Genomic DNA, 26662 nt, shown 5'->3' with positions numbered 1-26662 from the left:
TCAGGGCATACAAAGCATCCCTTCAAGTCCAAACCAGCATCTCAATGAAGTCAGCAGCCACAAGCCACACCCCTTGAAGCCTCCCTCCCACCTCTTTAAAAAGCACCCTGTGCACTTCATGGGCAGTTCCATCGCCTTTGCATAAGAATCAACTGGGATCCTGCAAACGTAACAGCCTGGTGGTCCCTGTCCTCCTTACTTAGCAGAGAATCCACACACACACACACACACCCCGGCCGCCAACTGCCACCTCGAAAGCTGCAGAGCTTGGCAGGAGAGGCAGCAACAGCTGGACCTTAGGTCCATTTAGTCTGGCTGCAGCCGCACATAAATTAGAGCAGGAAAGAGAGGGAGGCGACACAGCCAAGCATTTTCCCCGCACTCACCAGTGAAGGTTTTCCTCCTGACACTCATGTCCAAACCAAACTGCTTGCAGGCAGCGATGGACAGCGCTGATTTCAGAAGAGGGCTGACAGTGGTCTGTGATGGAAGCATTGTTGCTCCTGCAGCGCACTTGCACCTCTGTGTCATCTCAGATAAATAGGGGTTTTTGCACCTCCTCAAGAACAAAGCTCTTTGACCAGAAGTGAGAATGGGATAGAAGAAATAAGCCTATGTGCCACATATGCGCCACAGGCAACCATTCCTCTGTGGCACCATTTCCCATCTCTCTGAAATAACTCTGCTGTTCCTGGCCTGTAACTGTTATGAGGTGTCATGCAGGCACTTACAAAGGAACAATCTATACAGCTGTTGGCTGCTGGAGATAGTTTGAGAGCAAGGAAAGGATGGGGTCTGGGCAAGGTGGCTTATGAAGGGAAATAAAAGACATTTAAAAGGCTGCAAGTGGAGGCTGGACTTTTAAGGCAAGTAGGGTACCAAATTCAGGGTAGGTTCATGTGAGTGGCATGAATTGCAATGAGGTCATTCACACACAGCCTGCATTTCAAGGTGTGCTGTTCACTTCAGAGATGTCTTCACCTGGCATGCAAGGTCTTTTTGATTTCCCTGCCCCTGCCACTCCCAACCCACACTCTCCCATTCATGAAGATGTTGACTGCTCATGTGCACTCATCTGCCCATGCATTGGGACTGTACAGTTATCTTCGCATTACACACCACCCAGTTTTCTAGCAAGAATGAAATTATAGGGCAGAACCATGACAAATAGCAGTATTTGCAGACAAACTACAGGACTGACATGGATTGTGGCTAATGTTGTGTGAGTGCTTTAGATGTGGAGCAAGCAATAATGTAAGCATGCCCTCAGTCCCCGCCCCCACCTGCCTGCCTTCTTATTTACAACCAGCGCAGGGGATGGCCTTGGCTGTCAATATTCTCCCTGCTTAGCCTCAGTGTTGCCCTTAGAGAAAACTAGGAGGGAGGGGGAGGGAAATTAGAATTAGCTGGCTGTCATTGGCTGCAGCTCTGCCTCCCATTGGTCTTCCTGCCTTCCACCCTACTAGTCCCAATGGACACCTGCCACCATTGGAGGCTGCCCTGCAACCCTCCTGGTCCCCAATGGTACAATGGGTCAGTGTGCCTGGCTGTTAACCAGAAGGCTGGTGCTAACCCAGGGATGGTTGTGGGCAGGATTCCTGCATTGCCAGAGGTTGGACCAGATAACTCTTGGAATCCCTTCCAACTGTACAATTCTATGGTCCCACACTATCAGCAGGGCACACCCTTTGCATGCAGGAGCTCCTGGGTCAGTCAGACTAATGGTACAAAAAGCAGCGGCTCCAGCTTCTCATGAGAGCCCCTGCCTAACAGAAGAGCTACAGCACTTTTCTATCAAGTGTTGCCTGCTGGTAGTGGGTGGAGCCACAGTGAGTGGCAGGCAGGATGCTCCTCCCCTCCCCGCATTCTCTTTTTGCCACTCCATCCTCTATTTCCCCCCTCCTGGCCCCCCATGTGAAATCCAGCCACAGGCTGCTCACTCTTGTGCTAGGAGGTCCCTTCTGCTTTGAGATGCCAGGGACTGAACCTGGGGCATCCTGCAGATAGAGCACATATTCTGGAACCCCACTATGGCCTCTGCCCGGTAGGAATTGAGGAGAGTGTTTATATGCGTGTGGCTGCATATTTATGTCAGTAGATCTGAGCAGGGGAGAAAAATATAGTGGCAAGGGAGGTTATCAGTTCTGTTGATTAAAAGGATGTCATATCTGTCAAAAGCTGCTGCCCTAGGGTAGTGCCAGTCTCCTCCAATGTGGTACCCTCCTGTTGATGGACTATTGCAGCTCCCATCAGCCCTATCATCAGAGATGGTGGGAGGAGGTGTTGGACTGTGTCTGGAGGACCACAGGGTCAAGGAAGGCCACTTTAACATCGAGCCCAGTGATGTTTACTCTGGCTGGCAGCAGCTCTCCAAGGTCTCCACAGAGAGGCCTTCTCTCAGCCCTTTTGCCCCAAGCTCTTTTAAGTTGGAGATGCCAAGGATGGAACCTGGACCTTTACGCATGCATTGCAAAAGCAAACCATCTACTACCACTGAGCGGAGGGGACCGGAAGGGTTAGAAAGTGCAAGGAAATCTGAACTACTGAACTACTAAAATCACCAGGCAAAGGGCAGCATACCAAATCACACAAACAAAAAGCAGGCAGGGGAAATCAATCACTTAATTCCCAGACAAAAAGCTGTGAAAGAACTCCCAAGTATGCTCTGATATGAAGTAACAAAAGGCTCCTGTGAGCTCAGTGTTTCTCCTGCCCGCCCACCAAATAACAGAGGCTGCCTGCTGCTTCTCTGCATGATGCAGGCCTCTGGCAATGTCTCCATCCAATCAGCTTCCACTGGGAAGGGAAATTCTATTGTGCCTCTTTCCAATGGCAGTGGCTGCATCCTTTCATTACTCCTGATAATAGACGCACAGCAGCATTCACCCCTCCCCATCCACACAGGGCAGGCTACCTCTGCATCTCTGCACAAGGCAGCTGTTCTAGACTAGCCTCCTTACAGTCAAGAATCACATGCAGAACAGAAACAAAGGACAGAGCAGGCTCCTCTGACAGCAGGGAAATGATTGCTACAGACTTAAAAATAATAATAACAATAACAACACTTTCCTGGTGTAAATGAAATGTGCCTACCATTTTTAAAATTTGGGGTGAGGGAGGAGTGTTGCTTCAGCTGCCAGACATCTGGGAAGAAAACAGACTTTTTTGCCCAAACTGGCACATTACTTTAATTGTGTAAGAAGCCACTGCAGCTATGGGGTTTTTTGTTCTTTGTTTAATTACAGGCATGGGATAGGCAGCATAGATCAGGACTCCATCATGGGCAGAAGGGATGTTCCATCCTTTTCTCTCCATGTGGGATCATAATTGTGATCGCATACACAGTGGGTGGATGCTTCCATACAACTCTGATGGAGTCACATGGGAGACTCCTGTAGGAAAATTAAAAGAGGAAGGCATATCTTAAAGACATTAATACTTACCAGAAAGCTGGTGAGACTGGGAGGTGCAGGGGGTGTTATGGATATATTTAGATGTCTACTTGATAGATTCCGACAAGCCTTGCGGAACCCTGCTCCTCCTGGCGACTCATTAGATGACCTGGTTGAGGACTGGAATAACCGGCTCTTGGCAGCCATTGATGAGATCGTGCCTAAGCGCCCTCTGCGACCCTGTCGAAACCGGGTCCCTTGGTTTACTGAGGAGCTCCGGAAAATGAAGCGGGATCTCAGACGGCTAGAGCGAGTATGGCGATGGACTCGTGACGGAGCCTTAAGAACATCTTATAGGACGCTTATGAAAGCCTATGAGATGGCTATGAAAGCTGCTAAGAAATCTTACTTTGCAGCTTCCATTGCATCCGCTAGCTCTCGCCCGGCACAACTTTTCAGAATAATTAGGTCAATAACGTCCTTAGGAGGACAACCAAATTTAAGCACAAATTCGACCCACAGCTGTGAGGCATTCGCGAGGTTTTTTGCGGAGAAAGTCCTCTTGCTCCGCCGTCACCTCCCTGCCAATTTAGATACAGTGACTGAACTGGAGGCCCCTCGACTGACTTCAGGTCCAGTGTTGGACCATTTCGATCGGATACTCCCTACTGATGTGGATAGATTCCTCCAAGTTGGTAGGCCCACCACCTGCCTCCTCGATCCGTGCCCGTCTTGGCTGATTAGGGAGTGTCCAGATGTTGTGCGGACCCCCCTGGTTGAAATTATCAATTTGTCCCTTGACACGGGGACATTCCCAGGGGAACTGAAGGAAGCAGTGGTGTGTCCACTCTTAAAAAAAACTTCATTAGATCCCTTAGACCTATCCAATTACCGCCCAGTTTCAAATCTTCCATACCTGGGTAAGGTAACTGAGAGAGCGGTTGCTGAACAGCTTGGTAGGTTTCTGGAGGAAACATCAGCATTAGATCCATTTCAGTCCGGTTTCCGTCCTGGTTTTGGGACGGAGACGGCTCTGGTTGCCCTAACTGATGATCTCCGTAGACAACTGGATCGAGGCGGGTCAGGACTGCTGATCCTTTTAGATTTGTCAGCAGCCTTTGACATGGTCGATCATGATCTTCTGGACCACCGCCTCGCAGACGTGGGGATACAGGGCATAGCCCGTAACTGGTTGTGCTCTTTTATCTCTGGTCGGGGACAGAGGGTGGCACTAGGGAAGGAAATGTCGTCGCGCCACTCCTTGGTGTGTGGAGTGCCGCAGGGCGCAATTCTCTCCCCGATGCTTTTTAACATCTTTATGCGCCCCCTTGCCCAGATTATCCGGAGCTTTGGGCTGGGCTGTCACCAATATGCTGATGACACTCAGCTCTATCTGCTGATGGATGGCCACACCGACTCGGCCCCGAACACACTGACCAGATGCTTGGAAGCTGTGGCTGGATGGTTTCGTGGGAGCCGATTGAAACTAAATCCTTCGAAGACAGAGGTCCTATGGCTAGGTCGGGATGGCATGGGGATGAGGGACCAACTCCCTTCTCTTGTGGGGGCCCAATTAGTGCCATTGCCTTCCGTTAAGAGTTTGGGTGTAATCCTTGACGCCTCCCTTTCCATGGAGGCGCAAGTTACAGCAACAGCCAAGGCGACATTTTTCCACCTTCGCCGCATCAAGCAGTTGGTCCCTTACCTTTCCCGCCCCGACTTGGCCACAGTGATCCATGCGACGGTCATCTCCAGGCTTGACTACTGTAATTCGCTCTATGTGGGGCTGCCCTTGAAGCTGTCCCAGAAACTCCAGCGGGTACAGAATGCTGCAGCGAGGCTCCTCACGGGGTCTCTGCCATGGGAGCATATTCACCCAGTGCTTTTCAAGCTGCACTGGCTCCCGGTGGAGTACAGGGTCAGATTTAAGGTGCTGCTTTTGACCTTTAAAGCCCTTCACGGCCTAGGACCCTCGTACCTACGGGACCGCCTCTCCCGGTATGCCCCACGGAGAGCCTCAAGGTCCATAAATAGCAACACCCTAGTGGTCCCGGGCCCTAAGGAAGTTAGATTGGCTTCAACCAGAGCCAGGGCCTTTTCAACTCCGGCTCCGGCCTGGTGGAACGCTCTGCCTCATGAGACCAGGGTCCTGCAGGATCTGATTTCTTTCCGCAGGGCCTGTAAGACAGAGTTGTTCCGCCTGGCCTTTGGCTTGGAGCCAATTTGATTCCCTCCCTCCCTCTCTCTCTCTCTCTCTTTTCTTTTCCTTCTCCTCCTGCGATGAGGCTACATTTTAATATTTTAATGTTCCATTATTTTAATGTTGTATTTTATTTTTGTTTTTAAGTTGTAATCATTCATCTTGTTTTTATTATTGTTTGTAAGCCGCTCTGAGCCCGGCCTTGGCTGGGGAGGGCGGGGTATAAATAAAAAATCATTATTATTATTATTATTACTTCTAGAAATCCAATCAAAATTATTTACACACAAAAAATTGAACACACGCAGCTATGGCTTAGAAAATAACTCTTGAGGGTCCGCCATGAAGATTCATGTGAAGAGGGAAACATTTTACTGTGATTGCACCTGGAGTTGGAAGGGTTAAACCTCTTCTCCCCATGTGCAGCAGTCCTGATGTGTAAAAGAAGAGTAAGTCATCCCAGTAAAAGGTAAAGGGACCCCTGACCATTACGTCCAGGCGTGACCGACTCTGGGGTTGCGGTGCTCATCTCGTTTATTGGCCGAGGGAGCCGGCGTACAGCTTCCGGGTCATGTGGCCAGCAGGACTAAGCCGCTTCTGGCGAACCAGAGCAGCACACGGAAATGCCGTTTACCTTCCCGCCAGAGCGGTACCTATTTATCTACTTGCACTTTGACGTGCTTTTGAGCTGCTAGGTTGGCGGGAACAGGGACCGAGCAACGGGAGGTCATCCCATTGCGGAGATTCGAACTGCCAACCTTCTGATCAGCAAGCCCTAGGCTCAGTGGTTTAGACCACACTGCCACCTGTGCCCCACATCCCTGTGCCCACAATTAAATAAAGATTGAAGGGGTGGGGGAGAAATTGATGTGTGGCACATTGTACAATTAAATTAACACCTAGCTTGGCCAAAAGCAGGCTTTCCCAAATAATTCTAATTCTGAGGCGAGTGGGAATTTCTCCATTCCTGGTGCCTAGAATTCTATTAAAAACCTTTTTAAAGACATGTGCATTGCCAGACCTGTGAGGACAAGGTGTACAGGAGATAGTGCAAGGTTCCATAATGGAAGGGAAATGGGGGAGGGGATTGTGGCCCAGATGCCAGGATTTAATTTATTTCCTGGGGAGGGCATTAAAGGTGCCAGGCCCAAACTTCTGAACGTGGCCAGTTCTTATTAAGTGTAATAAGTCCTGCTGAATCAGGCCAGTGGCCCATTTAGACCAACATCCTGCCCTCCAACCAAATGCCTGTCTGGAGGCGGCAAGCAGAGCACAAAAGCCCCTCTCCCCTCTTGGCATTTCCAGCAATGGCTATTCAGAAAAGCGCACTGCCTCCAACAGCACCGAAAGCCAGACTTTGAGATCACACAGTCTCGGATAGGAGGGTGGCTTCTCTTTATGGCAAAGGACTCTGCACATGTTCAGGAGCACCCTTCCTCTTCCAGCCCTTTGTCCTTTGCCAGAAGAATAGTTTGATCTGAAAACGGGTTCTGGGACTGGTCCTTCTCCATTGTCCTTTACTCTTTCAGAAGGAAAATAAATAATACCCCCCCCCCCCACACACAAAGCAAACTGCTCGTAGCATCATGTAACAAATCAACAACCAAAAAGAAGCCACCGGCAGAAGTCTCCTGAGTGCAGCAGGAGAAGGATGAGCTCAGCTGTTTTGCAGCACATTCCTCAGGAGACATTCAGATGCCCTTCCGCACACAGCAAGATGCAGAGCAAACAACAAGGCACCAGGCAAGGCAGAGGAGCCTGCCAGGTGGCTGGGACTCTCTCCCCTGGCTCCTGCTGGTGAGGGCAACCCCACCACACCCGGCCGGCGCTGAGACTAATTGGAGAAGGAGGGCGAGCAAACAGTGTGTGTGCGCGCGCACACGCATTAAAGCAGATGTGATGTTGCTCCCCACAGTATTATTGAGAACACTCTGCACACATACGGTCATAACCACGTTGGGAACCGAAGCTGGGCCCAGTGGGATTGTGCCCTGTCCTCGACTTCACTGCTTTCTCTTCCTCCCTCCCTGCTCCCCCATCCTGCCTCTCAACAGCTCTGCCATTTTAAAAGACAAGCGGGCATGTGGCACAAAGAGAATTTCATTTGCTATCTGAATAGGACAGCAGCTGGGTTAGTTGTTTTTGAGGCTGGAGTAGGTACAGGGAACATGCAATTCTCCAGCAGGGATGTCAGAGAATTCTGATGAAAAATGGAAAAAGAGAGCGGAAATTGCTACAGTTTGTGGTTACAAAAGCAGTCAAGTGCATATGATTGGTATTCATAGAACACAGTTTAAAGGGACCCAAATTGTCATCTAGTCTAGCCATCTAGTCCATTCACTCACTTGCTCTGTTCAAGTCTGTAAATTCTATATCAATTCATTTTCACATTGTTTTGATATTTATGTTAAAATTTATATACCACTTTTCTTCCATGGAGCTCAAGGTGGTGTACATGGTTCTTTTCCCAATTTCATCCTTACAACAACCCTGTGAGGTAGCTTAGGCTGAGAGATGATGACTGGCCCAAGGTCAACCAGTGAGTTTCATGGCCAAGTGGGGATTCGAACTCTGGTCTCCCAGGTCCTAGCCCCACACTCCAACCATTGCACCACACACACCATCCCAAGCTGGTAGCCATCATTGCAGCTGGTGGTAGCTAATTCCACCAGCTTAATTTTGTGCTGATGATCTACATATGACAGGTGTCTTACTTTGGCTTTGAAACATAGCCAGCTGCCTTACTGGAAAAGCTCATGTCACCATTCTGCAATTTTACACAAATAGGAAACATCACAGGCTGCTGCTTTTGGGTGGGAGAATCAGACCCAAGAAACAAAATTAAGGCTTCAGGGCAGCAAAACTCCAGAATTGACAAACGGGCAGTGTTTCTAACCATTGTTCTGATTTCTTCCAGCAGCCAATAGGGGCAGTTGTAGGCCTTCGCATGAGTGAATGTGTGCATTGGACTGTGTGTGGCTAATATTGAAGAGGCCGTCAGAAGTGAATGTAAAAATGAGGAAACACTCCAACACATAACCAAGGTACAGCTAGTCCTCAGGACCATGTCCTACTGAAAGCAGCAGCAGGACTTCAAATCAGTTGCACCCAAGTTGCTCCACTAAGAAGCAGATCTGCAGTTCAGTGGCAGAGCACATGCTTGGCATGCAGAAGGCCTCCATTTCAATTCCTGGCCTACACAGGAAAGACTTGAATAGAACTCTGTCCGAAACCCCAGAGAGTCACCGTCAGCCAACATAGACAATACTAAGCTTGGTAGACCAACTAGTTTGACTCAGTATAAGGCAGCTTCCGTGTTTCTAAGGGTTCATGATGCGACATTCAGCATGCCGCCCACCTGTGACTCCCAAGCCTACCCCAAGCCGTTGAGGTGGGGGGATGGCAAAAATTTTATCACACTGGGTATCACCTGACCTTGCTGCGTCTCTGCTGATGCCATAAGAAGTTGAATGGAGAAATGCTTTTTGGATGTTACACCTACAAGATTTAGTTCTGTGGGGAGAGAAAACAGAGAAGCCAACCAGTCAGGAAATTAGCAACAGAACATATGACCTGTGTGCATTTATATATAAGCACCAGTTTCTGGGCTCCTTCTCTCTAGTGCAGGCATGGCCAAACTTGGCGCTCCAGCTGTTTTGGGACTACAACTCCCATCATCCCTAGCTAACAGGACCAGTGGTCAGGGATGATGGGAATTATAGTCCCAAAACAGCTGGAGGGCCATGTTTGGCCATGCCTGCTCTGGCGCAAGGGTTGGAAACCCATGGTCCTCCAGTGGTTGTACTACTCTAGCTCCCATCCTGTCTTTCCATTGAGAGATTTGTGGATATGTGGAATTGCACCTGCACCAGTAATGGTTGCTTTGATTAGGGAATCCAGCTCTTCACCACTTCTTATTGCAAGCTGTAAGTGACAGGGAGTGATTCATTTCACCTTCAAGTCTTTGGATGCATTGCCTGCTAGTTCAAGAACCTCATCTGTGCGGTACCCCAAGAGAGCAGCTATAGCTCCCACACGTCCATGACTGGTAGTCCTTGATTTCAGATGCTGCTGAATATGGCCCACCAGAAACTGTAAGCCAGCCCCTTGTAAATGGGACACAGACTTGGTCTTAGTCTTGCTGGAGTCTTTCCCAGGTTTGCTACCAGCCATTTCAAACGAGGGCAGCTTCTCCTCCTGGAAGGTGCTGCACAAACATTAAAGAATGCTCGATGGATGCCTTTCCCCCAATTATTTTGCGGTGGCTCCAATTCAAAATCATGGGAACAGCATCCAGAAGGTGACAGGTTAGACCACATGGAGCTACGGACATTGAGGGTCTGACTCAGTGTAAGCAGAGGCAGATTTAGGGCAGCGTGACTGGATCTGCCACATTGGGTGCTGAGCCAAGGGGATGCCACAGGGTGTTGCTATGATGACATAGTGAATTGAGCAGAACGGAAGGCAGAGGTGGGTGGGTGTGCTGAATTTTGGCCTTGCTCAGGGCACTGCTAAAATTTGTAATGGTGTAAGGCAGCATTCAGTGGTCCTTATGCCATTTTCAACAGTGTGTCTTAGCTGGCATCTTGTAAACAAACTGCAGAAAAGAGGACAATTTAGGGAAGCAGGAATTGAGCTTGTCAGGTAGACGAGGTGGTCGAAAGGCTGGGGGAACAATGCAGTCTGTTCAAGCCATACTGAACATCCTACTTTATAATTTTTTTCTATACTTATCTGTGGTTGAATGAACAGCTTTAAAAAAATTAAGAACAAAGGTAACAAGATTTATTTAAAAACCAAGTGGCTGTCATTCATTCCAGCTTTTTTGCATTCAGTTTCCAGAGCAAGGGGGAGGTGCAGAGGCAGATTTACTTCTTACTAACCAATTGGGTATAATGCTGCCTTCACTTGCAAAAAAAAAAAAAGTTTCATAAAAACTAGAAAGTTGCTTGGCATAAAAGAAAAGCAGTGATGGCTGAACATTCAGGGAACAGACTCAAAAAGTCCCAGGGAGGGTAGGAGCTCCCCGCTCCTTGCTGCAGCCCTAGATCTGAGGTTCAGCACATACTGAAGATCCCAGAGCCAGATAAGGTGTATCTTTTCTTCTGACTAGCTTCATATGCAGCCAAAGAAAGATGAAGATAAGCAGCTTCCACCATCCTAGGTCAGTGTTCTCATCATGTTTGTCTTGTCGTGTTAGCTTTTCCTCAATTTGTGCCTTGCTACATTGACTAATGCTGCCACCTCCATTGTTAGTTCTGGGCATTTATGTGCTTCATCATAAATAAGCACATTCTCTTTGACAGGGACACACAGGCCGTCGGTTCAAACGGCCTGGGGAAGAGGTGCATTTCTAACTCTCCTCACCCCTTCCCCAGATTGGTCAATATGTTTACAACTCTTTCCACTGCATCCCTGTGCCCTTTTTCATTCTCAGGATATTGCACAGCCCTGAAATATGATCTCTCCTGCTATTCCGGACCCAAGGAAAGAGTTGCCAGCAATTTCACAACAGTTGGCTTTCCACGTCTTGGAAGCTCGATCGCTCCCTTTCTCCACTAATGTACTTGTCCAAAGTGCATCTGGTTTCCTAGAGGGTATAAACAATGTATTCTATGTTAAGGCATGTGTGCATGTTTTAGATAAAATTAGCAAAAATTATGGACTGAATAAAGCTTGTTTAACAGGGAAGGGCATTTACCCACAGAAAACCTATTCAACTGCCCTCCCATCTATACAGATGAAGAAGCATCATAACTATCAGCCAATTGCTAATTTCCCTTTTTGAGCAAGAGGTTTGAGTGGCCATGCAACTCTAGACAACACTAGAGATCCATTTCAATATTATTTTTGTCCTGGAAAGGGCCTTGTGCACCCGAATAGATGGCCTATTTTGGGAAAAGGACATGGAGAGTCTGGCCCTGCCAATTCTCCAGGATCTCTCAGAAGCATCCACCTTGGCTTGCTGTCTAGGGATCAGGCACACCATGCGCCATTGGTTTTGTTCCTGCCTGGGTGTCCAGAACGTGGTGCCAGGAGACTATGTTCTGCCCCATAGACCTTGTGCAATGATGTTTGGCAGAGTTTTCTTTTGTTTCCCATGCTGTTCAACATCAAAATAATATCTGAGTGATGAGGTCAGGTGGGAGCTTAGGAATGAGGTATCAGTAAGCAAACACTCAGATTTCTTTTGTCACTTCATCCAATTCAGGTGAAGCAGAATATGTGTCATATCAGCACCTGGGATCAGTAATTAACTGGACAAGGCTTGACAATCTTAAGCTGAATCCAGACAAGGTGGAGGAAGTCTGAAAAGTGGTGTTTAGTCTGTCTTAGATGGCACTGCACTCCCCATAAAGCAGGGTTGGGGGACCTGTGGCCTTCCAGATGTTGTTGGACTCCCTGGCCATCCTACCATCAATGAACATATGTGGACACCATGTGGAGAGTCACAGGCTACTTGACAGCAAGGATGAGGAACCTGTGACCTTTCAAGTTGTTACTGGACTCCAAGTCCTTTCATGCCCTGTGGTTGTGGATGATGGGAGCTATAGTTAAACAACACCTGGAGAGTCCTTTACCATCACACCAGATTTGGAGTGGACACTCCTTAAAAGAGAGGACCATCCTCTGTAAAGCAGGGCACATGGTAGCCGTGCTATTTTGGATGCCAGGCAATGAACATTTTTTATTTACCTCAACCTATGAATCATCTTCTGCTTTTAGGGTTTAATTGCTGCTGATCTCTTCCCTCTGCTTCTAGTTTTGTATTGATGTTTTGTATTGTTTTATTCTATAATTGTAAGCCTCCCTCAGTAACCAAAGGGAACTGAATAATGAGATTTTAAAAAAATAAGCAGGTGCCAACTATGAGTCAATTCACGCATTATATTTAGGCCATTTGAAGCCAGCATTATACATTTCTGCATGCGCATGTGGGGCAGGAGGTGTTCATCTGCTTGATCAAACCAACGTACCGCATGACAGTAGTTAATAGGTCTGAACTGCAGCTGCTTATGCAAATCACAATATCATCACAGTTGGTATAGCTATGTGAGCTACCAGCTCACATGTTTGGTTGCCAGTGTGAATGGGTGGGTCTCATGAATATAAAAGAGGGTGTAAGAACTTGTGGTGTGTTCTGTGACTCAGATTTTGATGAACAGTAAGGGGATAGAATGAGGATGATTTGAAAACCCCAGTATTTGAGGAATGGACTTTGGCAATTATGGGGAGCCTATGGGGCTCTAGATGCTGTTGGGACTACAAATCCCATCATCCTTGACTGTTGGCCATGCTGTATGGGGTCAGTAGGAACTGGAGTCCAATAACATCAGGAGTGGGGCAAATGCATCAGATGTAGAGTGACTTTGGTTCCCTAAAAAAAATTGAGGATCAGACCTATAGTGTCAGGATTCATCTTCTATCAAAGTATAGATTGAATATAAGTTCTTGAACAGGTAGAATGAGGTAGAACAGGAGAGACTTCAGATCAGTGGTAGAGCACATGTTTTGCATACATAAAGTCCCAGTTTGAATCCCTGGAATCTCCAGCTAAATTTATCATGTTGCATGTGATGGGAATGGCTTTCACTGCCTGAGACGCTGGAGAGTCACTGGCAGATTAGATATAGTGAGCTAGACAGACACAGGGTTGTCACCAGCATTAGTCCTACTCAGAGTAGACCCATTTAAACTAATGGACCTATACTAGTCATGTCTATTAATTTCAGTGGGTCTACTCTGAATAGGACTAGCATTGAATACAACCCAAATACTCTATGGTGCTTCCCATTGGGGAACTGCTGGGGAACATTTTCCCCTCAAGGTCTTAAAGTGACAGACTTGGCCAAATTTGGGCACTGTCTCATCAGAGGTTCTGCTTGCTTATGGCTCCAATACTGTCATAAAGCTACAACCTCCCTGACTGTGGCTGTTAGACTTGCTTGGTGATAAATTTATGACGCTCAAAGCATGGTCTTCTGTTGGTGGGACTAGCCAGTTGATTCCTGCCCAGACACCTTCTACTCTGGTGCCTGAAATCAAGACAATACATGGTTCTCCATTAAAAAGAAAAGAAAGATGAAAAAGCAATGATGAAAAACAGCTCAATTCCAGGAAAAAGACAGCAAACACTTGTGGTATGCAGACACCAGATCAATAAATCAACGGACAAGCAGCAGACACAAAGTGAGGGTTGGCCGTCATTTGTGGGATCTGGATAACCAGTGCTTGAATTAAGGAAGAAAGTAGGAGCTTAATTAAATCTACAAATCTGGCCTACAGACTCCATCTGATTTTAGCACAATCACATCTCCCCCTAAAAAAAAGTTAAGGGGTCGTATCAGGAAAGGTAAAGTGTCCATGCTTCCTTCCCTTGAAACGCAAGTACTGTGGAGAACTACGGCCCACACAGCCCCTCTCTCCATCTGCAGTTTCCTTTGAGCAGGAGAGAGAGCCATCTCTTTTTTCTATCAAAGGCCACATACTCTCAGGGGTAATTTCCTGAATGCAGTGTGCTAACTGTGGCAGAGCCACAGTCAATGGATCTGGATTAACTACTCTGGATCAGAGACCCTCCTCTAACTACTCTGGAATAAGGGGCCACTCTGCTTCAGTTTTTCACTATGGCTATCTCCTCAAGCCTTACAGCCAAGAAATGAGTATGTTTTTATTAGTTAGTTAGTTAGTTTTAGTTAGTTAGTTAGTTATTAAATTTGTATATTGCCCTTCATCCGTAGATTTCAGGGCAGTTCACAACATAAAATTACAATATAAAAACCAAAATGCATAATAAAAATAAGGACAAAAACCAAGCAATAATCTCTGCTCCCCCAGCTGACTTGCAGTGATACCTATAAGCATACAACTTACATGTATATAAAACAAAACACTGTCCCTTCCAGTTCTGAAACTACACAGAAAGCAACTGAAGGGAGAGGCACTTCAAAACCTGGGGGGGGGGGGGGTCAAACCACAGAGCCTAGAACTTGCCGATCAGAAGGTTGGCAGTTTGAATCCCTTCGACGGGATGAGCTCCCGTTGCTCGGTCCCTGCTCCTGCTAAAACTCAGTCTAAGGGTGTTATGTACTGAGTTGAATAGGATCCAAAATGCAGCAGTCTGATTGGTCCTATAACAATAGGATCCAGAATGCAGCAGTCTGATTGGTTCACAGGAGCCACCCAATCCAGCTCCAGGTGGAAGTGAATCCGCAACCTGATTGGCCTACAGGTGAATCATGTGGGGCCCATTGTGTAAATAATGTATTTAAAGCAGACATTCTGGGGGAAATTCCATTCCTCCTCACCATTATGAGCTGAATAAAGAGCATGAAATCCACTCTCGACTCCGAGTATATTTCAAAGGGGTTAAAAAAAATCGTTTAACCACATCAGTTAACAAACATAGATACATATGCTATAATGTTATTGTTTTATTTAAATAAATTGTTTAAATTGTTATTAAGGAAATGATTATTTTGCTCCTTCCAATAAAGTACAGTGGAAAAGTAGTTCAAATATAAACAGTTAACTTATTAAACCTCATGATAATTCCATAATTATCTGTCAATGTATTTCTAATAGCATAACCAAATCCGTAATTTTTTATATAACTATAAAAACTACTCTGAAAATTTATTATTCCAAAAATTAAACCTTCATCTTGTTGTAAATATTAAGATTATACCAGCAAGAATGTCTTTCTGTAAAAAAAAAGAATTAAATCAAGTCTTACTGACTAGTGATTTAAATTGTGATTTAAATCTATTTGATTTAAATCAAATCTACCCTGAAGGAAATTGGTTTAGATGAAAAGCTGTCTGCTGCCCATTGGAGAGAAGGCAAGCTTTACTGGGGGTGAGGGAGAATGTCCATGTTTTTGGTAGCATTTATAATAAAGCACCTGTGAATTCAACTAAACCAGCTGGAACTGTCCCTGTGACTCTCTGGTCCATTAAATCTCTGTGGGCTGATTCATACATTCACACTTGCTATCACTTGATGACTGCAGAACTGCATGCAGATGAGCCGCCTCAAGCCTTTCCAATGAAAGTCCATTCACAGACCCACTTGTGAGTCACCAAGAGATGGGAAAGCAAGTGATGTACGTAGATAACGTGAACCAGATCATACATTTCCAGCAAATGCTCCCAGAACATCATCAAAAGCTTAAAAAGCAGGCTGGCAGCAAAGTCCTTGTCCGAGAAGAATGTCTCCTTACATTTCCAGTGTAATCTACGATTAGGTAACTGCAGGTTATGGGAGGTGAACAGTCACGATGACCTGGCAGGTCAGGGACTGGGGCTAGCTGTCATGCCAAATGGGGCAGAGCAGAAGCCATCAAAGCACCAACAATCAGGCTTTCCACAAGGCAAGGAAGGTGGGGAGGAAAGGGAGCCCAGGATGGGAAGCACTGAGTGTACATGAAGCTGCCTTTGACCAAGCCAGGACCTTCAAGCTGCTCAGTAGTGTCTACTCTGTTTGATAGTGGAACTCCACAATGTCTTCCCCATCCTGGCTTCCATCATCCTTGTACTGAGATACCAGAGGCTGAACCTAGGACAGTGGTAGGAAACCGCTTCCATAATCCCCCAACCACTGGCCACGCTGTCTGGGACTGATGGGAGTTGGAGTCCTAGAGCATCTGAAGGGCACCTAGGACATTGTGCATTCCCTCCAAGTGTTCCAATTTTCCAGGGACAGTCCCCGAATTACAAAAGCCACCCCGGCTTCTGATTTGATCCCAAAATGTCCCTATTTCCGCTGCCAGTGCTCAGCTTGGGGAGGAGAATAAGCTGACGCTTTTCCCGAGTGACAGCAGTGGTGGCTGTGAGGGAGCATCCCTTGGCCTCTCCATGGCCACTGCTGCCGGCCTTCTCTCTGGGAAGGAGAGGCTGCCGCCACCAAGACCCAGCCCCACAAGAAGCACCATCTGAGGGGAAGGCAGCGGGCAGGACCCTCCAAGTTGTGTGCATCCACATCTAATCTTACCCCTTTCTAAAAATTTATTTCTTTCCGTAACTCTATCAAAGAATAAAATTAATTCAGGATGAAGGGGTTTTCTCAGGGCAGTGGAGGGCGTGTGTGCTGTGTCCCACTGCTGCAGTGGTGGGGGCACTCACCCTTCTTCTGATAGGAAATGCAGGGGGGGGGGGAGAAAATAGGGGGCTGAGGAGGGGGAGTTCAGTGTGTGTGAGAAATGTCCCTATTTTCATTTGAGAAATGTTGGAGGGTATGCTTCTACATGCAAAGAAAGCTCTGTCAGTGGGTGCTGGGCCTTTTTCATTGAGTAGAATCTACCTGGGTGTTGCTCTAGGGAGAATGTACTTAAGCGTTCATGATAGATCAGGCTCTAGTTCTAGCAGCACTGACTTCCTGAAGACAAAAAAAAGGGATCCAGGGCATTTGCTCTTTCTTTGTGCTAAAGGTGCAGGATCATCTGCTCAGCAGCTTCTTCTGAGAACCCTCCTTAAATGGCATCTTTTCCTAAGGAGGCAAAACTAACAAGATCTCTACTTTTCCAAAGCTGACAAAGCATTGCAAGGAAGCTGATGGGGGGGGGGGGAGTGGGATAACTGGTGTGTTGTCTTCATTTTGGACATCGCAACATAAGCCTAGGCAGTTCAGCTAGGTTGTACCCCTGTGTGCTCCTCTTCTCGTTGTGTGCTAAAGATGGGCAATCTGTGGCCCTGCAAATGTTGCTGGACTCCACTTGGCATCAACCAGCATGGCTAAGGATAGGAACTAGAGTCCAACAACATCTGGAAAGCCACAGCTTCCCCACTTCTCCATTACATGGTACAGGGATGGCCCAAACCCTGTTTGCACAATCATGGGGATGAACAAGTGTCTCCCTCAAGAGCTTGTTTTGCTTGATCTCTTTTGCTTGATCCATGCATGTGAATAGAACCCACTTATGGCTTACCACTTCTTTCTAGCCTTAAAATGACTGCTCTTCTTCAGCTTCTTTCCCCCTCCTCTTCCCTTCCCTTGTGTGTCTTTGGAAGCCTGACGGCAGTGCCACCAGCCTCTCTTTTTGATTGATACAAGCCACTTTGTGAGAGAGTATATCTCTGAAAAGCTACATAAAACATAGTACTGGTAAATTGTACATATAGACTTCCAGTATTGGGAAGCAGGTCCCATACAAGAGAATTAACAGCAGCAGGGAAATTTTGTTCAACCCAAGGGAGGACTTTCTTTAGGGGCAACCCTTCAGAGGCCCCATGGCAATGGTAGGTGTGGCCAGAGGCAAAATAAAGGCAGAGCAATGGATTTGACTTTTAACAAGAAGATAGGTTACATCCATGCAGAAGTCAGAGGTTTATACACATCCACTTCTTTCCTCCTTCTATCCAGCCAAGGACATCACCACAGTTCAATGATGTGCTTTAGCCAGACAAAAGTACTAGAAGAGTGCATGAAACAGGCCTGTTAGGGGCTGTCATTTGGGGCTTTATAGAAAGACAGAGGCCTGGAGGGTGGCATTTCCCCCCAGGGCCAGGGTTCTTCAACCCGGTATGTATGAAGCATATTGTATTTGACTAACTTGACCTCATCCCCTCTCAGGCCATTTCCCCTTAAAGGCAGGAGACTAGGTGTGGGTGGGGAAATAAGATTGTGCTCCACCTAGCATAGGGAGGAATTGGAACCTGTGGCCTCCAGATGTTGATGTGCTACAACTCCCATTAGGCCCATCAAATGTGGCCAACAGTCAGGGATTATGGGAGTTGTAGTCCAACAACCTCTTAGAGAACCACAGAATTCAGATCCCTGATCTAGAGGATCCCCCCGCCCCGCCCATCCCATTATCCTGGATTTCTGAAGTCCCAGGAAGACACCTGTAATGCTTACTGGGTTGGGTCAGCCATGCTTTCTCTGCACAATACAAGCTCCCTCTCCAAATACAACTCATACATGCTATAGGTTAGTTGATCTTGCACCTCCAAACAACCCAAACACAACTACAGAATACATCCTGCAGTTCTTTATGCCTAACATTTGGTACCAACAGAGTGCTAGGTGCTGCACAGAATGCAGAAGTGACATATCCTAAAGGGCTTCCAATGGTGGAGAAGGTTGCCAACTGATTGGGAAAAGGCCACTGTGGCCTGCCTCTGGCTTTTTAACAGCCACTTCACCTCCAGACATCAGCAGCTGGTGATTTTAACAGCATGGAGATGAACATCAACACTTGATATGTCTTCATAGCAAGCGGCTCAAAAAAGTGCATTAGCAGAGGGTCAGTTAATATACGTGTGTGTGTGTGAGAGAGAGAGAGAGAGAGAGAGAGAAAACCCTAGGCCAGGCACAAGAGAGCACCAGGTTCCCGAGCACTCTTAATAGTAGTGGTCACATCCACACCATACATTAAATCACTCTTATTCCACTTTAACCATCAACTCTTATAGTCAGAGGTGCCCTGCCATCCTTTGCACTGTTGAAAAAACTCCCCATTTATTTCCCATTACACAATACCTCCCAGAGCAAGAGTGTCCGGATCCCAACCCTCCACTGCAATCTCTCATAATTTAATTCAAACAGCGAGCCCCGCTTTTCATCACCCTCCCAATAAAATGGCACAGCAGCCACCCACGGACAATCCTTTCAGCCTGCAACCTCACCGCCACAGGAGAGCCAACCTATAACTAACTAGCCTCCAGCTACACAGCAGATGTGACCACAGTTCAAGAGTGCCCATTGACAAAGCATCCCTGATATCTAAGAGAAATCAGAAGAAATATTAAAAGCGACGGGAGTTATTTGGCGGACATAATAAGCCTAGAAAGATGGTATTGTTACAGATGTAAGTTAGCACCCAATAAGCATGTGCTTCACACCTCCCTATAACCCCCTGGCATTTCAGTGCAAACCTGAGAACAGGACAACCCCAGCACTTGCACTTTCACCCCAAACCACCCCCAGAACCAAGCACTCCACATTGGGGGCAGCACCTTGCAACACCCCAGATTTCCCTGCCACAGCCCCAATTCCTTAAAGTGACCTACATATGACTGAAAGCCCAGTGAGGAAAACGACAAACACCACACCCACAAGCTACATTCCCGCCCCTTCCCCAGTGCTCAACCACGACCCACCCCACTCCAGAGCTTGGAGAAGTCCCACAGAGCTCACCACCCAGATCCCAGAACACGTCCCATTGCGATGCCACAAGAAATGCCAACTTTACATTTGTGGAGTTACAGCTTCCTCGGAGGAGGAAGAGGATGCTCAACCCTCACAGTAAACCCAATTCATGACCTCCAGAAGAGGCTCCTCTTGAGAGAAGGGTTCGGGGTGGGGTGGGGGCACATACAGGAGAAACCTGCCCGACTGCGTCCCCGTTCCTTAGCACATGCGGTGCCAAGGAAAACGCGACCGGGACATCGCAGTTTCCCAAACGAGAGCTGCCAGGGCTGAAAACCCGACCGAGGACACAGGCTCAAACCAGAGGGGAGCCCCGATGGAGAGAGGAAAGCATTCTGCAAATGCTCAGAGACGCTCCAAAAGCCACTTCAGTGCATCCTACTGGATGGGGAGGAGCGGCGATCGGGAGCCACACGGTGACTTCAAAACGGCGCTTAAGAACGGGAAGCCCACATAACCCAGACAAAGAGGTCCCGGGGCGAAGCCGTAACTCCAGATCTCAGCGAGGGAAGGAGAGAAAAGGAAACCCCTTTACGCCGCCGCGCACAGCTAAGCCAGCTGCCCGCCTGGCCAGGTCCTGGCCCCCCACCTGCTCCGCCGCCTCCGGGTCGAGATGCGGCTCCAGCAGCGGGACCGTGAACTGGATCTTGCGGGGACTGTTGGGCTCCATGCCGGCTTCTCCTCCCGTCCCGCGGTCCCCTCTGCCAGCCGCGCCGCCGCCGCGCCGCCGCCTCCTCTCCGGCTCCGTCCCGGCTGCGCGCGCCCCGCCGCTCTCGTGCCCACCCAGGGCGCGCTCCTCGCGCCGCGATTGGCTGCTCGGGCCGAGGGGCCTCCCCCGACCCGCGCGCGAAGGCTGCCCCAGACGCGCTCGGGAATATCCGGAGAGATGCTCGCCAGGAGACGCAGACGCGCCTCGAAGCAGCCCTTGCCTTCGCGACGGGATCGCGCAGGTCTCTTGCCGAAGAAAGCAGGAATTTCGGGACGAGATTTCCCGCCCCCGCGTCCCACTTGCAGTGCTCTGCCTGGCTCCACCCTCTAATCAGCCCCGAGCGACCTGGCTGCATCCCTGACTAGGATCTCTCTGGGCCAAGCCACTCCCTCCGCCTACTTCTCCGTCCCATCCCCAAATCGAGGATCATCCCCTGGACCTGGCAAAAACTCGCCCGGCTGGAGCTTGGCCTTGGCCCCACCCACTCTCCGGTGGTTGTTTTGAAAGTGGACCTGGGACATGATTGGGAGCAGGGGTGCCAACTTGAATAAAATATGGGGGGGGCAGGTAAGCTCTGCCCTACATAATCGATCACATGACAGGGTGCACACGCACCCTTTGAATGACAATGCCCATAAACTGGGGGGGGGGGGGGAGACCCCTAGACTCCTAGGAGATGGCTCCTATGATTCGGAATACTGTAACTGCTAAGAGCTGCAGAGATAGACAACATGAATATAGCCTGAAGCTCCCCGAGCCAACATGCGGGTGTGCACAATTCAAAGAGATTATGGAAGAGCATAGAGAGTGAATTTATTTATTTATCAGATTTTTAGCCAGCCCTGCATCATGTAGCCCCAAAGTGGGTTACAATCCAATACAGTTAGAACATAAAACAATTTCAGTAACATTAAAATGCAACCAATTTCAGTGGAATTTATAGCAGGGGAAAACATGGGGCGTCACTCAACATTTGAGACATAAAACTCCCATGGAGCCACTCATGGCTTCTCATTGCAGTAGGAGACTAACATTCCATGGAAACTAGTATCCCACAGACAGATGGGCCTTTACCTGGAGTTGCAGTCCAGAAACATTAGACGGACACGTGCTCCCTTGCCTTACTGTAGAAATTTAATTTTACAGAGAACAAAAGAGAAATTTGCACAGCCATTCAATCAAACACAAAGTCACATGGTATACAACTGTTACCAAATAATTTCATATGGCTACTATGTTGGAATTCCACCGTCCAGAGGTAGGATGCCTCTGAATATCAGTGGCTGAGACTCACTTGTAGGAAGGGGGTCATTGCACTTCAGTCCTGCTTGTGGGGTTCCCCTATAGGCAGCTGGTTGGCCACCTGTGAGAAAATGAGGCTGGACTTGACTGGCTTTTGAGCTAATCCCAGGGCTGCCCTTATGTGGGCAAGGCAGCCAGCAAGGAATGGGCATGTTTCCAGGCAGCAGTGTAGTAGCCACAAGCAATCCTAACCAAGTCTATGCAGAAGTAACTCCTATTGCATTCAGTGGGGCTTACTGTTGTGCTGTGAACCTTATCTGATGACAACTGTCGTTGACAGTTGCTTACAGATGTGTGTGTGTGAACCCCGAGAGATTAGGAAATGGAACACACCTGCCCTCACCATGCAGAGCTGCACAGAAGCCTCCTTTCCATGAAACGCTTTATTGGTCTAGGGATTGAAAATTCATGTGGCTTTTCCAGGAAAGGCTAATGATCAGCAGGAAGCTAAATTCTATGGGCTCCTGCTCCTGGGTTTTCCCTTAAAAATTCATGTGACAGGGTTTTCTCCATGAAATCATTTCCAAAAGTTATCCATTACCTCCTGTTAGCAGCAGGAAAAGGAGGGGAGGGAGCAATTCTGGCCACGTTCAACGAGTAAATCCCATTGTGTTAAGTAGGTCTTACTTCCAAGTATGGATGCTTAGGAGTACAAGCTCCAATTGCCCAAAACTAACAAGAACTATGGGATAATGCCAATTTACCACTTTTATTCCACCCTCCCTTTTACAAACTTGGCTGCATGTTTGTTCGAGCACAGCAAAAGGAGTGCATGGTTTCCAAATTACTAAAAACAGAAAACAAATCCAAAGTTGCAATTTATTGAACTGAGTGGGATTTGCTTTCCAGCTGTATAGCAGGAATGAAGAACCCAAGGCCCTCTGGGTGTTGCTGGACTGCATAGGAGCCAACTCCTGGAGGCTGAGATCCCTTCACCCCCCCATAAAATATTTGAGGAGACCTGACCCCCCCCCAGTTGATGGGCATTGCCATTCAAATGGTATGCATGCACCATGTCATGTGATTGATTATGTGGGGCAGGGCATACTTGCCCCCCAATATGTCATTCAAGTTGGCACCCCTGCTGCACTGCAAGTCCCATCAGCTACAGATAGCATGACTAGATTGCAGTCTCGCTGTCTGAAACGTTAACGCCACAGAGATGCAAAGGTAACGTGGAACAGTGCACAGCCCGGGGGCTTTATTTGGATACTTCTGGCAATATCCACCTCTTCTACTCCTCCCACCCCCACAGCTATTTGAAAGGACTCTTAACTGAAAGCCTCTTTTAAATGTGTTGAAGTGTGACGTTTTAAAGTGCTAAAGAAACCCAGTGCAAATGCACTCTGACCCGGTAGTGCGATGCCCGTCTCCACCCCCAGCCCCCGCGAGAGATAACGTGATTGCTCAGGAGGGCTCATGCAGGCCAGCCTGTCTGCGTCTGAATCAGCTATGATGCACACAAGTGTCCCCTGAGTCCCAGCCCACAGCCATTACTAATGCTGCCTCCCTCGCATGCCTCCTCTTTCACTGTTTTGTTATGTAGCGTCTTCCTGAGGCTGCAGACATATGGTCTGGTGTTGTGCCAGAGTCTCTCTGGCAAAAAGTTTATTTTCCTCCTCTTACCCCCCCCCCCGACCCCCATTGACTGTTACATGACAATATATTATTGTTGTTGTTGGCTCCCGTCTGTCTCAAGAGACAATGAAGTTCCCCTCCAGGGGTGAAGTAAAAATGCTGCGTTAGCAGCACGGAAGTGACCTCCCCAGGATGCAATCCTGGCCAGTGTGTATGGAGGTCATGGGCTGCCTAGACGACAAGACTCCCCTCTTGGCCTCACTGATGGGGTCCAAAGGAAAGCAGAGCAAACATTTGGCAACAACTTGACTGCAGGAGTTGCCATGGAGGGGCCTTAGGGACTGCACCCCGCAGGTGTGTAGAGTTTGCTCTTTAGCTTTTTCTTTTCCTGAAGAAAGGCAGTGGAGGTTTAGGATCAGAGTTTTCCTTCTCCTAGATGGGCCACCTTCCCAGGTGGACAAGCCCCATCCACCCCTCACTTCCCTCCACAGCATGTGCAGAAATTGCCTTCTTGATCACTGGACTTACTCTTGGTCTTGTCTGCTCAATCTGTCAGAGCCCGTCTTCACATTCAGGGGAAGTCCCTAACACCAAGGATCTGAGACCCATTGACCCCCTTACCTGGTTTAGCCGACCAGTCGAAGCCGTTCCTGGGCTGTGGCTGCTGTCACATCCTGACAGCTTCTAGGGGCCACAGGTGAGAGTGGAGTGCAGGGTGGGGACCAAAGGTGGGCAAGCTACCCCAGAAGGAGCATGACCTGTCCCCCGCCAGAGATGCTACCTCCCCAACCCCTGACAAGAAATACTTGGTGAAATTTTCCCTACTACACAACTGTTAAAGATTCAAGGTCTCCCTGTGCTCTTTTGGATCTTGCCATTCAAGGATGACCACCACAGGCCCCCTGTCTGCAAATCCAATAGGTCATGAGCAACCCCTGGGGTCCAAAGGCCCCAGTCTTGGTTCTAGCGCACTGCCCATGATCTAACTGATACATCAGGAATGAGGGCTGCTCCTCTCATTGGGGGACCTTGCCCAAGATGGTGCCCTCCAGATGTTGATGGACTACAATTCCCATCAACCTTCACCACTGGACATTTTGGCTGGAGCTGATGAGAAGGGACGTCCCATATTTCAAGTGCACAAGCTGTGGGAAGGCTGTGGTGCAGAGTATGGAGATTCAGCCTACATGCCTGTGGTGGGAAATGGTGGGTGTAGACCTAAAAATGCACTTGAGTTATTTGTTATTTATTTAATAAGAGTGCTTTTAGCACACCATTCCCAAACCTGGATAGAATACAATTAAAATAGTTTTTTTTAAAATAAAAAAAAACCTACAACGAAAAGAGTGGGTAAAAAACCAGCACATCCTTAAAATTACAGTCCCTAGCAGAGAAAGAGCATGCCAGATCATGAGCGACACACAGGCAAAAAAACGCAGGAAGGAGCTTGTCAATCCACCTTCCTTAGCACCAACAATCAATTTAAAAACCTGATATAATAACATTTTCAATTTCATTTCTATCTTTCACACCTGCACTCCAACAAGGAGAGGGAGGCTCAAAAACACTTAAGTAGCACATGTGAAATTGGTCTGAAGCCAGCTGCTATTTATACTGGCTTTCTCAATTTGTCCTTCCAGCCTCTCCCTCCAGCTTGACGGTGCTTCTTCAATTGCTTTCCCCTCCCCCGATACCCACTGTGCAAGACTCTGCAGTATCTATTACCAATGTGTGCATACTTTTAAGACCTTTCTCCCCTCTGTCTCTATATATTTTGGTTATAGTTATGGTGGCTTGTGCCGCTGGAACTGTTAGGGAAGAAGGCAGGGAAGCCAACAGCAGGTGGTGCCAGAGCCAATGACAGGCAGAGAGCCATCTCTAAGGGCAAGCACTGAGGCGGTGGCAGAGGAAGCTGACTGGCTGTTCTACTCACAAACTTGTTGTGAGTAAGAGGGTGTGTAGGTGGGGGCTGGCTAAGGGCAGAATGAGGTTGGTGGGAGGTGGACCCGAGTGGATCACCCTTCAGTAGACTATATAGCAATAGAGATGCTGGGATTGTTCTTTGCCAGCACCCACACTCAGGCATAGGGCCAAACAAGATGTGCCCTGGGAGATCCATAGCCAGCTCTCTCTCCATCCTTTTCACAATAAAAAGTCAAAGCTGCACCGACAATTTCTTCTTGCATCCCAACTCTCTATCAGTGGATGAGAACAGAAATTACATTATCTAAGGGGAGAGAAAATTTCAGTGAAATTCTCTTGGGTGAAGCACCAGGTTTTCCTTGCTTTTGTACAGCTGATGGGTTTTGAGAGTGTCCTTCCTTTGATTCCACATCCATGTCCAATGAATGAGCATTCACATCCAGCACTGTGCTTTTTCCATTTCCCTTTTCAGGTGCTCAGTTCTTGGGAGCAATGTATAGGAACAATGAATGCTCAAGGAGGAAAAGAAAGGAAAGACTCCAGCTCTTATTATGCTGAATCTTTCAGTGCTCACCAGCACCATATCCCACAATGGGGCCTCAGGGAAGGGCTGTAGCTTCATGGCAGAGCACATGCTTTGCATGCAAAAGGTACCAGGATCAGTCTCCACATTGCCAGGTATGCATGCCACTTACATAGCACCTGATTAACTGTGTCCTCTAGAGGGTTCACAAATGAAAAGCAAACCAATACAAATACAATCATTTAACCATTAAAACTGTCAGTACAATATTTACTAGCACAAAACCATACGATACAGCATCAAATCAATAAAAACCAATAGCAATTAATAAAAACAACCACATCATTGCAGGGGGTGGAGTACAGGACCCTTGGGGTCTCTTGCAACTCTACAATTCTGTGCTTCTATGATTCTGTGAACAAAACACAACAAGCGGGGAAATGTGATGGGTATGGCTGGGGAAGACTTCTGCCTGAAACGCTGGAGAGCTGGTGCTGGCCCAGGAAGACAAATTCAACTCAGAAAGACCAACGGTCTGACTCAGCAGCTTCTGTCTTTCTGAGATCCATGCAGGCATAAGAAGCTGTACAGAGAGTTTTTTAAAAATATTATACCTAGAGTGTTTAGTTCTGTTGGGAGAGGGGAAACTGCTAAGTCAATCAGCCATGAAATTAGCCAAGGAACACCCACCCACACAACATGCTACATGTATTGTGTAAATGTATATGCATTTGTATGTGTTTTATATGTTAATTAAAAAAGGGGGGGAACTAGCCAAAGAAAATATAGATTGCGTGAATTTATATATAAACATAGGAGCCAACTCCTAGGGGTCGAGGTACCTTCAGCTCCCCAATAAATTATTTGAAGGGCCTGGACCCCCCCAA

The 26662-nt window shown here is 47.8% G+C and overlaps 1 protein-coding gene and 1 pseudogene across 3 annotated transcripts in view; both read right to left on the bottom strand.

The window, feature by feature from the left end:
- PPP1R1A (protein phosphatase 1 regulatory inhibitor subunit 1A) overlaps nucleotides 1-20491 on the bottom strand; it is a 74907-nt gene extending 54416 nt beyond the window's left edge. For both annotated transcript variants that reach the window (XM_081851885.1, XM_081851886.1), the window contains exon 1: nucleotides 20330-20491. In XM_081851885.1, the coding sequence (XP_081708011.1) occupies nucleotides 20330-20410 (81 nt within the window). In that variant the 5' untranslated portion in view covers nucleotides 20411-20491. The remainder of the gene's footprint in view (nucleotides 1-20329) is intronic.
- Nucleotides 9397-9828, bottom strand: LOC309336237 (histone H2A.Z pseudogene; annotated as a pseudogene). Its single transcript has one exon. The product of its transcript is annotated as a histone H2A.Z pseudogene (transcript).
- Nucleotides 20492-26662: the final 6171 nt, after the last annotated feature.

This window comes from Podarcis erhardii (genome assembly GCF_964252035.2).
Source record: "Podarcis erhardii genome assembly, chromosome: 2".
Lineage (NCBI taxonomy): Eukaryota > Metazoa > Chordata > Lepidosauria > Squamata > Lacertidae > Podarcis > Podarcis erhardii.
The sequence above is the reverse complement of the archived record's forward strand: the minus strand, read 5'-3'. Positions and strand labels throughout refer to the sequence as shown.